This window comes from Lipotes vexillifer, unplaced genomic scaffold (genome assembly GCF_000442215.2).
Source record: "Lipotes vexillifer unplaced genomic scaffold, Lipotes_vexillifer_v1.1 scaffold195, whole genome shotgun sequence".
Lineage (NCBI taxonomy): Eukaryota > Metazoa > Chordata > Mammalia > Artiodactyla > Lipotidae > Lipotes > Lipotes vexillifer.
Genome location: NW_006799532.1, coordinates 322503 through 333477, shown reverse-complemented (window position 1 = coordinate 333477; position 10975 = coordinate 322503). Strand labels below are relative to the sequence as shown.

General features: G+C 35.9%; 1 protein-coding gene across 1 annotated transcript in view; it reads left to right on the top strand.

Moving 5' to 3' along the window:
* The window catches only part of POLI (DNA polymerase iota), a 22963-nt gene extending 14612 nt beyond the window's left edge, over window positions 1–8351 (top strand). Inside the window, exons 8-10 of the mRNA XM_007471659.1 lie at window positions 334–464; window positions 5370–5575; window positions 7530–8351. Coding sequence (XP_007471721.1) covers window positions 334–464; window positions 5370–5575; window positions 7530–8351 — 1159 coding nt within the window. The remainder of the gene's footprint in view (window positions 1–333; window positions 465–5369; window positions 5576–7529) is intronic.
* Window positions 8352–10975: the final 2624 nt, after the last annotated feature.

The following is a 10975-nucleotide window of genomic DNA, read 5'->3' as shown; positions in this document are numbered from 1 at the left end:
TAATATGTTGCTTTTAGTTATGTTTTGGATTTGGATTGTAAAATGGCTTGTTATTATTATATCTTATCTCTTTTCTTTTTCTGATAGCACTCAATTCTGCATGAGGCCTGAGAGCCTTATTTAAGTTTCAGAGCTTTATTATGTAGACTTTGTGAAGTTTGCTTGGACTATTCAGGGACCTTTATTGCCTACTGCCTAATTATCAACTGTATTTATAATTGTTACAGTTACTAAATCTGGCACCTTTAGGTAAATGAGGTATATTGGACCATTAAAAAAACTTTAGATAATACTTTTTCTAATTCCTTGTTTCCTCTTTCTCTTTATTTTTAGAGTCTGCCAAGATGGAAGGAAGCCACATACAATAAGATTAATAATCCGTCGGTATTCATCTGAGAAGCACTATAGCCGTGAGAGTCGTCAGTGCCCAATTCCATCCCACATAATTCAGAAGTTAGGGATAGGTAATGGACTAATTTTCTGATAATTTAATTGGCAGGTCGAACTCTTAAAAAAACAAACTTTGAGTTAGAAATATGATCTAAAGATGGGTAGTCTTCACAGGGAGTTAGTGAACTATTAAATACTTTTATTCTATATGAAATTTTCACTAGAAAACTTTGTTGTTTTTTAATAGATATTAAAAGTAAAGACTCAGTTAGGAATGCTTCCCAACTCCAGAGAAAACAAAACTATGGTAATTAGTTATATAGCACGAGATAACTTCTTTATGGGCATTTAGATTGTTTCCAGTTTTTGACTGTTACGAAAAATTTGACTGTTACGAAAAATGGTGCTGTGAACATTTGTGTGCAAGTCATTGGGCAAGTATATGCTTTTGTTCATCTTGGGTAGATTACAGGGAGTGGAATTCCTGGGTTGTATGGTAAAGTTGAACTCCAAACTGACACATTTTTTTTCAAAGTGAGTATAATTCTCACCAACAAAGTATAGAGGGTTCCAGTTTTTTCATATTCTCACTGACATTTAGTACTCATTCTCATGACTGTGTAATGGTATTTCATTGTTTTGTTCTTTCTTCTTATATGGATAGTACTTTTGATATCATCTAAAAATTCTTGGCCTAACCCAAAGGTTATAGATATTTTCTCTTATGTTTTCTTTCAGAAATTTTATAGTTTTAAGATTTCTGCTTAGATCCACTTTGAATTAATTTTTATGTGTTGTGTAAAGTAAGAGTCTTAGTTTCTTCTTTTCCATGTTGGTATCCAGTTGTTCCACAGAATTTGTTGAAAAGAATGTTCTTTCCTCTTTGAATTGCCATAGCACCATTGTCAAAAACTAATTGACCATAAATGTAAGGGTTTATTTTTGACCTTCTTATTCCATTGATCTATATGTTTATCCTTATACCAGTTCTACCCTGCCTTGATACTTTGTTGTAAGTTTTGAAATTAGGTAGTGTAAGTTCTCTAGCTTTGTTCTTTTATGAATAAGAATTTGATTTCTTTATTTGTTATAAGTTTATTCTGATTTTCTATTCATTTTGAGTCAGTTTTGGTCATTTGTATCTTCTAGGAATGTATGCATTTCATCCAAGCTGTCTAATTTGTTGTCATGAAGTTGTTAATATTCCCTTATAATCCTAATTTTTGTAGGGTCTATAGTGATGTCCTCTCTTTCATTCTTGATTTTGGTAATTTGTGTATTCTTTTTTTTTTTTCCCCTTGGTCATTCTAGCAAAGGTTTATCAGTTTTGTTATTCTTTTCCAAGATTCAACTTTTGGTGTCATTGGTTTCTCAATTGTCTTTCTACTTTCTATTTCATCTATTTATGCTCTGATCTTTGTTATTTCCTTCTTTCTGCTTGCTTTAGGTTTCATTTGCCTTTCCACTCCTGGTTTCTTAAGATGGAAGCTTACATTATTTATTTTATACTTACCTCCTTTTCTAATAATTCAAGTTTAAAGTTATACATTTCCTTCTAAGCAGTGCTTTAGCTGCATTCCATAAATTTTGTTGTGTTTCTTTTTCATTAATGCTAAAGTAGTTTCTAATATCCATTGTGATTTCCTCCTTGACCCTTAAACTTATTTAGAAATTTGCTGTTTAATTTCCAAATATTTGATTATTTTTCAAATTTCTTTCTGTTGCTGATTTCCATTTTGATTTTAGTTGATCAGAGAACACACTTAAAGTAACTTCAGTCCTTTTACATATATTGTGCCTTATTTTGTTGCCTAGCATATGGTCTACCCTGGAGAATGTTCCATTTGCATTTGAAAAGAAGAGTTGAGCAACGCTATCAAACCATATTCTACTTAACTAAAATTTATGGACTACTTCTCCAAAATAGCATTTTTGAATGACAGTTTGTCTGGATATATAATCCTTTACTGGTTTCTTTCTATACTTTGAATATAGTATTCCACTGCTTTCTGGTTTTCATTATTTTTGATGAGGAGGCAGCTGTTAATAGCTTAATCAGGAGAGATTCCTGTTACTAGTTCCAATCAAGAGAGAATAACCACACAGAAATTTGAACAGGGAAAGTTTCAAAGAATTACTAAATTATGATAGGGGAGTGACTGTAAAGATATAAAGATACTCTAAGAGGTACCTGAGGGCTAAGGAAAAGTATCCAAGGAAGGGCAAGCTTGGAAAAGAGAGTCCTCTTACCCCTTAAGGAGAAGGTGTGTTGCAGAACACTGAATGGTAGAGAAATCCTTTGAGTTACCTGGCCCAGAGCTGGTCCATAGTTATTGGGCAAAGAGAATACCATGCTCTGATCTACAGATGAGCTGAGGCTGATTGGTGGGTGCACAGGAGGTGTTGGGATGTTGGGAGTTTGCTCACTGGCAGGGCAGCGCACGGGCTGCGGTATGCAGGTGTGCGGTATCCATGTTGAGAGGGCTTCTGTTAACAATCCTCCAGGATGTGGGCAAGCTGAGACTGGTAGGTGTTTATGCTGAAGGAATCTTCATTCTTCTGCTAGTGCAAAGGTGGAGGGTATGGTGCCTGCATAGGAAGAGCTGGAGGAAACAACCTTCTGTGGCATATGCAAGTCAAGCCTATTAGGTGGGTATGCAGGAAGAGTCAGGGTGCTGTTTATGGCACAGGCCTGGTATGTGCAGTGTTTGAGTAGCTAGTGCCATGGTAACATGGTCACTAGGCTTGGACTGGGGCTGGAGGTTGCTGAGGGACTGAGCGTTCCACACACATGTGGTATGGCACAGCACTATTGGATATTTCCACACATATGTACTGCACTCAGACCATGTTACGGGAGCAAGAAAAGGTAAATGACAGTACATCGGAACCAGGAAGAGAAACACCGTTTCTCCTTTAATGGTCCTCCAGTTCTCTCTACTGACAAAACTTAACAGTTGAGTTCAATGTAAAAAAAATTTTAGAGTCCAGCGCATTATCACACAGCAGTTACTGAAGGGTGATTTGTAGCTGAGAGGCAATAAATTGTTACCAGGCACAGTTGTATTGTTGTTCTCCTTTATGTGATGAGTTATTTACCTCTCTGTCTTTTTCAGCAGTTTGACTATGGTATATCTAAGTGGTTGTGTGTGTGTGTGTGTGTGTGTGTGTGTGTGTGTGTGTTTATCCTACTTGGGATTTATTGAGATTCTTAATTCTGTAGACTAAATTTTTAAATGAAATATGGGGAATTTGGGGCTCTTATTTCTTCAAATATTCTCTCTTCTTTTTCTTTCCTTCTGGGACTCTCATTGCACATATGATGGTATGCTTGATAATAATGTCCTATAGGTGTGTGCAATTCTATTCATTTTTCTTCAGACTTTTTTTCTTCTTTATCAGATTAGATAATTTCTTTTGAGCTGTATTCAAGTTCTCTGATTCATCTGTCACCTCAAAACTGTTGTTACACATCTAGTGATTTTGTTGTTGTTGTTTTGGTTACTATACTTTATAACTCTAGAATTTCCATTTGTTTTGTTTTGTTTGTATGTTTGATTCTGTCTCTTTATTGAGACTCCCTCTTTTTGGTAGTGGTTATTATATCTTACTTTAATTCCTTAAAATGATCTTCTTTAATTCTTTGAAAATATCCATAATAGCAACTTTGAAGTCTTTGCTAAATTGAACTTAAAGTCAGTTTCTATTGACTGCTTTTTCTGCCTGAGTATGAATCACATTCCTGTTTGTTTGTTTTTTTTGTATGTATTGTAATGTTTTGTTGAAAATTGGACTAGATAATGTATTCTAGAAACTCTGGATTTGGATTTTTTTCCCTGTGGGCTTTTTTTTCCTTTTCTTTCTTTGTAACCTGTCTGGACTTAAGCTGTAGAATCTACCTCCCCTGTGTTGTGTTGCCCCTGATCTCTCTGCTTAACTTGTTTTCTTTTTTTTAATTTAAATTTTAAATTTTGTCTTCTTAGGAGATTACCCTGTGTCTGCATAGTTTGGTGGTTAGACAATAATTGGTCAAATGTTTGCTCAAATACTACAGCCTGGAAGGCTTTCATTTTCTGTCAGCAGACAAGTGCTTGGGTTGGAGAGCACTTTCAAAATTTAGGCCTTTTTCAAGTCTGCCTTGGCCTTTATTTTTGGCTCGTCCCTCTTGCATCTCCCCTGGTATATTTGCTGCCATTCTGGTGAGAGACATATGGAAAGCTTGGCTCCTCTCTGTGTGTGCAGCTCTCAGTCAGCTGGGGTTGTGAGGAGAGCTTATCTAGTTCCTCTGTGGTTCTCTCATTTCCAGATCTCCTGGTTAAACTTATGGCTGGTCCACTGATCTTTCACTCATCCCAACCACAGTTGCAACCCCAGGCTCAAGAGCTATGTGATTTCCTTTGTTTCCTACCAAGTTTGTTCATTTTTCTGGCAACACTGCTGGGTGTGGGCTTTTGCCCTCTACCTCAAGTCAGGTCAGTCATTTCTGGCAGCAAAGCTTCGGGCTTTCACAGCCAGCCTCATCCTGGTAAAGCTACTGTACAAACTGCACTGTGTAAATGGGGATACAAGCAACTCCAACCAAGAAGGCTGCTGTCCCCACTTCATTACCTAAGTTCCAGCAGCTTTTCATACATCAGTGCTTCTCACTTTATTTGCCTTTGGTTCATTCCAGAATCTCAGAATGATTATTTTTGACCATCTTGTTCAGTTTTATTTTAATTTTATGGGGAGATTTTCTGACCTCATCATTCTCCTATAACTAAAAGTTCCATATTTCAAATCTTCTGAAAACTTTAACTCATTTGGCAATTGGTGTTAGTGTTGAGATGTCCCAGTTCAGTAAATAATGTCAAGATGTCCCAATGATATCTATTTAGGATTTTAACTTCTTAATCTAAGCAATATAAATTAGATTAAGCTCTTAATATCAATTATGATATAATGTGTTTAGATATTGTCTTCTTAAACATTTTATTTAGGAAATTATGATGTGATGACCCCAATGGTTGATGTACTTATGAAACTTTTTCGAAATATGGTGAATGTGAAGATGCCATTTCATCTTACCCTTTTAAGTGTGTGCTTCTGCAACCTTAAAGCCCTAAATACTGCTAAGAAAGGGACTATTGATTATTATTTAACACCATCATTATCAACAACTTCACGCTCTGGCAAGCACAGTTTTGTAAGTACACTGTTACTGGATTTGTATGGTTAAATTTAGAGATATAAATTTGTGTTTAACTGATATAATTTAGAGATTCTTTTGAGTGATATGATTTGAATGACTTACTTGTAATAGTGCTTTTCATATTATGGTTTCTAGCCTTAAGTATACTGTACTGTGACCTAAGAATAAAACATAAACATCGCTGGATAAAAGAGAAAACCTTGATAGAGGTTCTCTGTTTTGGAACTGTTAAAACATTTTATAACAGTATATAGGAATATGATGATTAGCTCACATGAAAATATTTTCAAATACTGGAAATCTAATCTTGTTGTCAATTTATACATAAGCTACCAGCGATGACCACCCCCCCAAATGTCTTTGTTCAAATATTTAAGTTTTCTTGGTTTTGAAATTACATAAAATTCTGGTAGCAATATTGATAGAATATGACTCCTCATTTTACAATTGTAGAAATTAAGAGTGTGGCAATAGAGAGGCAGAGGTTAGTCATATTTTCACATGACTAAAAGAAAATGCAAACTTTTGTTTACCAAATGCTTTAAAAAATAATCATCTTTTACTAAATTGTTTATGCCTACAGTTAACTCTTAATTTTATTTATTTATCTATAAATTTTATTTATTATTTATTTTTGGCTGCATTGGGTCTTCGTTGCTCCGTGAGGGCTTTCTCTAGCGAGCGGGGGCTGCTCTTCGTTGCGGAGCGTGGGCTTCTCATTGCAGTGGCTCCTCCTGTTGCAGAGCACGGGCTCTAGGTGCGTGGGCTTCAGTAGGTGTAGCACATGGGCTCAGTAGTTGTGGCTCACGGGCTCTAGAGTGCAGGCTCAGTAGTTGTGGCACACGGGCTTAGTTGCTCCGCTGCAGTGGGATCTTCCTGGACCAGGGATCGAACTCATGTCCGCTGCATTGGCAGGCAGATTCTTAACCACTGCACCACCAGGGAAGTCCAACTCTTAATTTTAAATGTTTTTATTATTTTCTTTATTTTTATTGTTTAATCAGTCATTATAATTTTAGTAATATTTTTATTTACATTTAAGCTTATAATGAGAACAGAATAGTGTTTTGGAAATACTGAATTAGTGCCCTCTTCAAATTACTTTTTTTCAGTGACCCTTTTTATTCTGTGTATTAACTGACATTTAAAAAGATGTTTACTTTTTAATTAGTCTGTAGAATGAGAATTAAAGGTCTTTCATTCACAGTAGTAGTAGAGAGTAAACATAAGTGAAAGTACCTTGTACATGTCTGGCACACAGTTCATGCTCAATAAAAACAGTGACCCAAATCTCTTCTCCTTTTACTTTTTGGAAGTTACTAATGTGTTGATGTTTCCTGAATTATATTTGACTATCTGTACATTTTTATGGTGCTTGAAACTAGAGGGAAAATTAGGCAAATTAAAATGGAAGGTGTTGTAAAATTTTTATTTCATGTAAATATAGAATAGTGTTACATCTTAATAATGATACTGGGTTTTTACCATAGAAGTATTTTGTTTTCTTTCTGTTAAATGTTACACTTCAAAATAGGGAATTTTAGAAAACCAGCCTTTGGTGCTATCTGTGCATATACATATATTTTAGCCACCCTTGGTGAATCATTTTATTTTTATAGGCCACCAGTCTTTTTATTCACAGAATTGAAAGTTTGAATACATGATTGTTCAGGTCCTTTCCAGGTTTCCAGTACATACCTACCTTCTGGCTCAGTGCTTTCTAGGAAGGAAGCCGTCTTCCTGGAATAGTGAGTAAAGATCCACACAGTTGTGTGACTAATTGTGGTGGATTGATCATTTCTAGTTGTTTGGAACTGGCCAAAAGGATTGAAGTTATGGAGTAGGATAGAAACATGTTGGTCGGATAATAGCTACAATCACACTTCAGCAGCATGAATGTTTAAAAGATACCAGTTATCTAAATTTTTCTGTTACCCTTGTATTCTAGAAAATGAAAGACACTCATATGGAGGATTTTTCTAAAGACAAGGAAACAAATTGGGATTTTCTACCAACTGGAAGAATTGAAAGTACAAGAACTGGGGAGTCTCCACCAGATACTACAAGTTTTTCTAAAGAAAAAGACAGTAACGAATTTCCACTCTCCTCACTTCCTGAGGGTATTGACCAAGAGGTCTTTAAGCAGCTTCCAGTAGATATTCAAGAAGAAATCATTTCTGGAAAATCTAGAGAAAAAGTTCAAGGGAAAGGAAGTTTGAGTTGTCCATTACATGCTTCTAGAGGAGTATTATCTTTCTTTTCTACAAAACAAATGCAAGATGGTTCCTTAAATCCTAGGGATCATTTATCCAATACCAAACAGATATCCTCTGTATCTCCCTGTGAACCAGGAACATCAGGCTTAAATAGCAGTAGTTCCTCTTATGTGTCTAGCCAAAAGGATTATTCACATTATATAGACAGTAACTTAAAAGATGAACTAATGAGTCAAGGACCTAAAGAGTCTCAAGGATTCCACTTTTCAAAAACAGACCCTGCTGTATCTGTTTTCCATTCATTTCCAAATGTGCAGAGTGAGCAACTTTTCTCCAAAAACTGCACTACAGACAGCCATAAACAACCGATGGCAACAGTCTTTATTCATGAAGGACTTACAGAAAATAGAGAGCAAGATTCTACCAAAGAGAAAATCACTTTTCCTTCTGACATTGATCCTGAAGTTTTCTATGAACTACCAGAAGAGGTACAAAAAGAACTGTTGGCTGATTGGAAGAGAACAGGATCAGATTTCCACACTGTACATAAATAAGCATGCTCAGAAAAACGGGAAAGACGTTCTCAGATTAACAGTTTATTAAGCTCTTCTAAATTAAACACTAATACTTTCAATAATGTCGAAACACAATATAAAATGTTCCAAATAAAGCAAACATAGTTATGGGAAGTAAATTCTGGCACAAAGCATAAAAATATTCGTAACAGAAATAATGTAAAATATTACCTTCCTCTTATTTCTAAAGCTATTTTATATTGCTTTTCAATAAAAAGAATATCATGGTCAGCATTAGTACATTTTCCATTCATTGTGGAAACGTTGGGAGGAAGATATATATGACTGTATATAAAAAATAGAGTGGCCAAATCATTGGTATGCTGTACCAAAGAGCAGGTTTTTTCTATGAACTATGGAGTTGCTCAAGAAATTCACCTCATTAGGAAATAGCTATAAGAAATTCTAGGGCTTCCCTGGTGGCACAGTTGTTGAGAGTCCGCCTGCCGATGCAGGGGACACGGGTTTGTGCCCCGGTCCGGGAGGATCCCACGTGCCGCGGAGCGGCTGGGCCCGTGGGCCGTGGCCTCTGGGCCTGCGCGTCTGGGGATTGTGCTCCGCAACGGGAGGGGCCACAGCAGTGAGAGGCCCGCGTACCGCAAAAAAAAAAAAAAAAAAAAAAAAAAGAAATTGTATTGCCAGCTAATCTGCTAAAAATGTATGTCTTTGACTGAAGTACTATGTACCATTCGATAAGTTGATTTTAAAAAAATACCAAAGCAGTGTATATTCAATTAATGATTCTTAGTATATCTAGAACCTACCACAATGCCTGGCACACAGAGGGTGCTCAGTAAGTATTGAACGAATGAGTTGTGTGGCAGAGGCCCAGCAGGGAATTGGGCTGGGGAGTGTATTTGTTGTAAAGAACTGGAAGGAACTCTCCATACAAGTTGATTAAGGGAAGGATGACACTAGAAATTCAAAGTGATAGGTCTTTAAGAATGTCAGATAGGGCTTCCCTGGTGGTGCAGTGGTTGGCAGTCCACCTGCCGATGCAGGGGACACGGGTTCGTGCCCCGGTCCGGGAAGATCCCACATGCCGCGGAGCGGCTGGGCCTGTGAGCCATGGCCGCTGAGCCTGCGCATCCGGAGCCTGTGCTCCGCAACGGGAGAGGCCACGACAGTGAGGGGCCCGGGTACCGCAAAAAAAAAAAAAAAAAAAAAAAAAGAATGTCAGATAGTGGAAGAAGTCCATTTCCTCTGGCCAGTCTTTAGGGTCTAAAAACAATGGATTAGGTGTGTTTTAATCTCTACAATTTTGGAGATGGAGATTTGGAGATGAGATTAAGAATATTATACCCACAACAAATATACACAGTGACTAAATTGATGGGTATCCTATTTCTCCCATTGTTGTTGCATTCCCCTTTTGCCTTCCAGATTAAGAATCAGATATAAGCTTGTGGACATTTTATAATTTGCAGGACATAGAGGATGTTTCTAGAAAGCACCAAAGTGTGAGTCAGCATTGGATTGTTGTAGGTCTGTTCTCAAGTTTATATCCTTTCCAGATATAAGAAAGAAAGGATGATAAAAACAAAGTGTACAAACATGAATAAAAGTTGTTTAAAAATATTTTCTTCCTGGTGAGGACTTTTAATTAGTTTTAGATTTCTTGACATCTGAAAATTCCCTAACAAGGATTTTTAACAGGGAGTTGGGGTTATCAAAAACAATAACTTGGAGCAAGAATGTCAGAAATTATTTACCATGCAAATATTTAGTGCTTAGGATCAAAGACTATAGAATTTTCTACATGCAGTATTCTGGTAAGGTAGTTAAAATTCATATGAAGGAGTATATTACTTTTTTAGGTAATACATTTTTACAAAGTTTCTAATAATCCTTGTAATTGTTTCAGCCAGAAATCATTGGACAACTGGAAAGTTAGAAAGAAAAAAAAAAGGTTAAGAAAAGTAAAGTAAACAGTTTGGGACAGTTTAAAAAGAGAAAATAAAGTAGTAAAAAGTACACTTTCTTAAGTGAGAATGCAAGGGGTGTATCACCACTCTGCTATTTATTTATTCTGTGGCCTTAAGTTGGTCTTTCAACATCTTTGTGCCTCAGCGTCTGACTTTTTAGATTATCTTTTTATCTCTATATACTTTTAATAAAATAATCTCTTTTTTCTTTGGTGTTCTACAGGTTTACTGTAATGTTTGGAGATGTGAATTTCTTTTTATTTATTCTTGGTGTATGCTGGCTTTCTGTATCTTTCATTTCATTTTAGTTCTGTTAAATTTTTAGCCACTCTTCAAATACTGCTTCTCTATTCTTCTAGGACTCTGATTGCACAAATGATGGACTTTCTTACTCTATCATGTCCTTTAATCTTTCATATTTTTCATCATCTTGTTTATCTGTGCTGCATTTTGGTTAATTTCATCATCTCTGTGTCTTATTTAGTAATTCATTTTTCAGCAATGTCTGATCGATTTAAAAACACTAATGATGGTTTTAATGTCAATAATTATATTCTTCATTTTATTCTTTTTCTAATCTTCCCGTTTATTCATTATAGTCTCTTGTAAGTCCATTTCTAATTTTAAAATTTTCATAAATATTTCATATTCTATTTCTGATCATTTCAGTATTTTAAG